The 4,572-nt window shown below is 32.0% G+C and overlaps 1 protein-coding gene across 5 annotated transcripts in view; it reads right to left on the bottom strand.

Moving 5' to 3' along the window:
• Window positions 1-4,572, bottom strand: part of LOC122718955 (serine/threonine-protein kinase tricornered) — a 37,971-nt gene that overhangs the window by 16,093 nt on the left and 17,306 nt on the right. Inside the window, exon 1 of one of the 5 annotated variants that reach the window (XM_043944396.1) lies at window positions 223-709. The exons of 3 other annotated variants lie outside the window; for them this stretch is intronic. In XM_043944396.1, coding sequence (XP_043800331.1) covers window positions 223-310 — 88 coding nt within the window. In that variant the 5' untranslated portion in view covers window positions 311-709. Of the gene's footprint in view, window positions 1-204; window positions 710-4,572 lie in introns of those variants that run through there. One more of the 5 variants, XM_043944395.1, reaches the window with a different exon arrangement.

Here is a 4,572-nt window from a genome sequence, read left to right on the forward strand (position 1 = left end):
TATATACAAGTGGCCAATAAATCAGTCACGCTAATGGAGACACACCGTTAATGCACGTACTTTTAAATTTCAATACCGTTATTCCATAAATTTTAATATTCTCTCAGATTTTTAGACACTTATCCAAGGTTTACGGTAGAGTATAATAACGATCGAGCGTGTCGAATCCTTTACGCATTGGGACAATAACAATATGATTCATACTCGCTTCGTCGAACTGACCCGAAAGATAAGACTTGGCGCAGGTAATGTAGCTGCACATCTGCCCTATCTTCGTCCACACAGTCTTGAACAGTTCCGAGTCGTACATTGATAATTGCTGCCAACTTGCTTCCCACTTCCCAATCGTGGTTTCACTCGCTTCCCGGCGAATTCAAAACGCACTCATGAACGGATGGATTCGTACGTATTCAACTGTCCAAAGTTTCTTGATCTTTTCTTTATCCGATAATGCTCGTTCTTTTCGACGGCATGCTCTTTTCTTTCCACCAACGGTTACGTAAGATCGATTACGTTACTTATGTAACATTTACGCGTTATCAATGAAATTATACGTTTCCATAAATTGCAAACATCGGAACGGAAATCGAATTTATGGAAGGTTTTTGTTGCCGCAACGTTTTTTCATTTCTCTTCGTTTTTTCTTTTTTCTCTCTCTCTCTCTCTCTCCTTCTTTCATCTCAATACGCGGTAAACTTTCTTTCAAAATCTGTCGAAAAAAAGGATAACGAAACGAATTTTTGACGTGAATTAAAGAGATGTTAGAGAGAGAGAGAGAGAGAGAGAGAGAGAGAGAGAGAGAGAGAGAGAGAGAGAGAGGACATTCATGCTCATGTTTCGCTTCATTCGATGCAATATTAAAAAATTATGGATATTCGGATGATAAATTTATGGGAAAAAGCAATGATTTAATGATGTGAAAATTCGTCGATAATAAATCTCAATCTATCGTATCAGGAAATCATTCGACGAGTTAAAGAACAAGTTGGAAGAAAGTGTTACGTTAAGTGTTACGAATCTTGTTCGAGGAACATTCATTCAATCATGATCAATGCATAAAGTAAATTATTATCCTTGACTCTTTATTAGCTCCTGCTGCATCGGCCTTCGCATCGCGATTGATTACGTCATCGAAAATACGTACGATCTCGTAGTCGGTTCTTTATGAACATTAAAATGTTTATTTTTACATTTATTGTTACTTTTTATTCACGAGTGCGATAAGATTATACGATATATATATATATATATAATTTTTATTTCTATAATATTCTTTCATATTTTTCTATAAAGAAAAATAAAAACAAAAAACAAATTAATTTTGTTAAATATATAACCTATATATGCGATGAGAAATGAGAAATTGAAATTAAGTGAATATACTTTCTCTGTGGCTTATTTATACTCATATTAATAATATTATGCAAATATAACGACGTAATAAAAACTCGAAACCACTATTTCCGTATTCGTCAAGGTTCCACTACTCACGACATTCTGATAAAAGTTGAACCAATAAAAACTTCCTGCCTCGAAGAAATATCGATAATCGACAATTAATTGGAATGTTATCGATAGTAAATACGATAATACGTTAAAAAAACTAACTAGTATTTTAGATATCTTTTGCAAAAGATATATATTTCTCAACTTTATTTCATATGTATATTTTATTTACTATTAGAAAGAAATTTAAATATCACATTATTTTAGAAACTTCAAAAACACTAAAAATCTTGCCAATGAATCGCGATTTTGTATTTAACGTATTTAATTTCGTATCAAAACACAAATCGTTAATCCATAAGTTAGGTTAGGTTTCACGGTAATTATAGATTAAGATTGAGTTTATTGGGAACAATAGTATCACGTTACTTGGCGAACAAAGTTCTTTCGAGGAAAAAAATTTGAATACAAAATTGGTTAAGATAAAAGATAAAGAAATACATCACGAAAATGATCAAGATGAAAGCGAAGGCGAATCGGTGTGAATGCAGCGTGGCGTTCTCGGTACGAAAACAACATGTGTCATTGACACGATGCGAGCGCGATAGTAAAACAATACGAAGCTTGGAAAGAAATGGAAAAGAAAGTAAATATAGAATTTCGATTAGATCTTTCAATTAATTGAACAACACGACACGATTTTGAAAGGAGGAGCACGAAACCCACCGAGATCAAATGTTCGAACCAAATACTTAAAATATCCGCGCGAATATACGAACGTAAACCGATGACCGTTTAACCGAGTGACTGGACGATCGACTAACCGTTCGATGGTCGGTCGAACGCAATCGAGTTCGAGTGTAGATGACACACAGTATGAAGATAGGGGGAGCTTCGATGCGTGTCCACGTATACTTGCGCATGTTTCTCGAGTATTCGAGGAACGTGCGTCGTCACTCCAATTAGACAATTATTCGTTTCACGTTCGAAAGAGTTCCGAATCATAAGGATTTTAATGCATTTTGTGTTTAATGCATTAAATCTCATTCATTATCAACCATTTCTCGCAATTGTAAATTTTATAATTCAATAACGTTATTTAAGTAGAAAAATCAAAGATAAACGTAGATACGAATGATATAAATTTTATCGCCATTTTTATCTATTCTATATACCGATTGTGCATCATGAAATTTAAAAATTATATTGTTATAAAATACTATATATATAGATATAGCCAGTGATATAGCCATATTATATATAAAAACCAGTACAAAACGAATACGACAATCATCGTCCTGGTAACGATGATCTTACTTACTGACGCCATCGACCTAAAAGGTGCGTGCGATTAACTGTACTTCGAATCATGACCAAGTACATGAATAATCGAACGACAAACACATAAATATCGTATGCATCTATAATAATTGATATTGAACGAAACAATGTCATTTTATACGTAAAAATATTGCGCGAGATATACATGCCGTATTATTCATAGATTCTTTTATACGAATGAATGTGTTTTCTCGTGTCGATACTCGAAAGAAAAATATGAGACGAGGTAAATCATTTTGGAACGACCAATCGGTCGTAAAGTCCGCGTTCTTTTTCTTCTTCTTCTTCTTCTTCACGAACGATCGAAACACGTGCTCATTGTAATAATCGTTACCGGCACGCATCCTACTTTTATCCGTTACTCGGTTCCGTTTCACCATATCGCATGCGAACAACAACAAATTTCCATGACCTATTATCCGCTCGTTTCGTTCGTATATAATAATATAATATATTATTCGCATAATTTGATGAAAATAAATACATGTGATTCACACAATCTGACCATCAATCGTATTTATTGAGAAATATATTTTTTCCAATTATTGAGAAGGGAGAAACAAAGACTTCACGCGGGTGATTAGCAACATTAAAAAAAAAAAAAATAACAATAATAAATATGTAGACATGAATATGAATAACGTAATGTAAGTGATGAACAATAAAAACTTGGAAAGAACATCGATCTTAATTATCTTCCTTTCAGATGTATATATATAAACGATTGTCTTCTAATATTAATGATCGATATAAAACGATGTTTCTTCAATTCCATTCCTATCACTCGTTATTTAAATAAAATAAAATAAAAAATATATATATATCTTCGCGTGAAGATATAAATTTTGCAGATCTTTTCGAAGATTAAACATGTTTCAATTTATTATTCGTTAAAATTATCAACGTCATAGAACATTTTGCAAATGCAAAATGTTTTTTCGATTCTTTCGAAATTAAAAAAAAGAACAAAATATTATTTTTCTTTGAAACGATGCAAGACAAGACAATAAACGATCATTGTTATTTGAGAAAATGGACAGATAAAAATAATCGAAAAGATGAATTTATATCCAACGTTTATCGAATGATCCATCCTTTTGATATTCGTTAAATATTTTTAGTAGTGATCATATGCCCGGGCAAATATCTGCGCATTTTTATGCCTCGAATGACGGCCGAAGATTCATCGAATCCGATTGTTTAAGAATGATGTGGAAAAAAAAAAAAAAGAAAAAGGAAATGATAAATTTTTTTTTTACACAATGTTAAAAGATAACACATTAACGCTAATGCACGACAATTAAAAATAATTGTTCTTCGATTTATACAGATTTAAATTATCGATCAATCAAAGCGTAATAATGATAATCGCTGTATTTACGCAGGAATTCATATCAAGAAAGAATCGTTGAAATTATTTACTTAAAACAAATAAACGATTTATATGCGACACACATATGTATATATATATATATATATATATATATGTATGCATGTACTTTGAACTTAGGATAGATCACGTTGAATGCTCTTTTAACAAGCCTGAAGAACTTCTGCCAAAGTTATAGCGTCGATCCTTGGCTGTGATTCCGAATTCTTTGACTTAATTTTAGTAAAATTGTGCGCGCGTGTCAAGGGCATAATGTTATAAAATGACGATTCACGTATCGTCCCTTCGAGTGAAATTTTCGAATAATTATCTAAGATTTTATATAAAATCTTCTCAAAATTATTCCCTGCTTCATTGTTTTTTTGATTGAAAAAAAAAAAAAAAAAAAAAAAAAA

This window comes from Apis laboriosa, unplaced genomic scaffold, assembly GCF_014066325.1.
Source record: "Apis laboriosa isolate Shangri-la unplaced genomic scaffold, ASM1406632v1 scaffold68_cov148, whole genome shotgun sequence".
In the NCBI taxonomy this organism is placed as follows: domain Eukaryota; kingdom Metazoa; phylum Arthropoda; class Insecta; order Hymenoptera; family Apidae; genus Apis; species Apis laboriosa.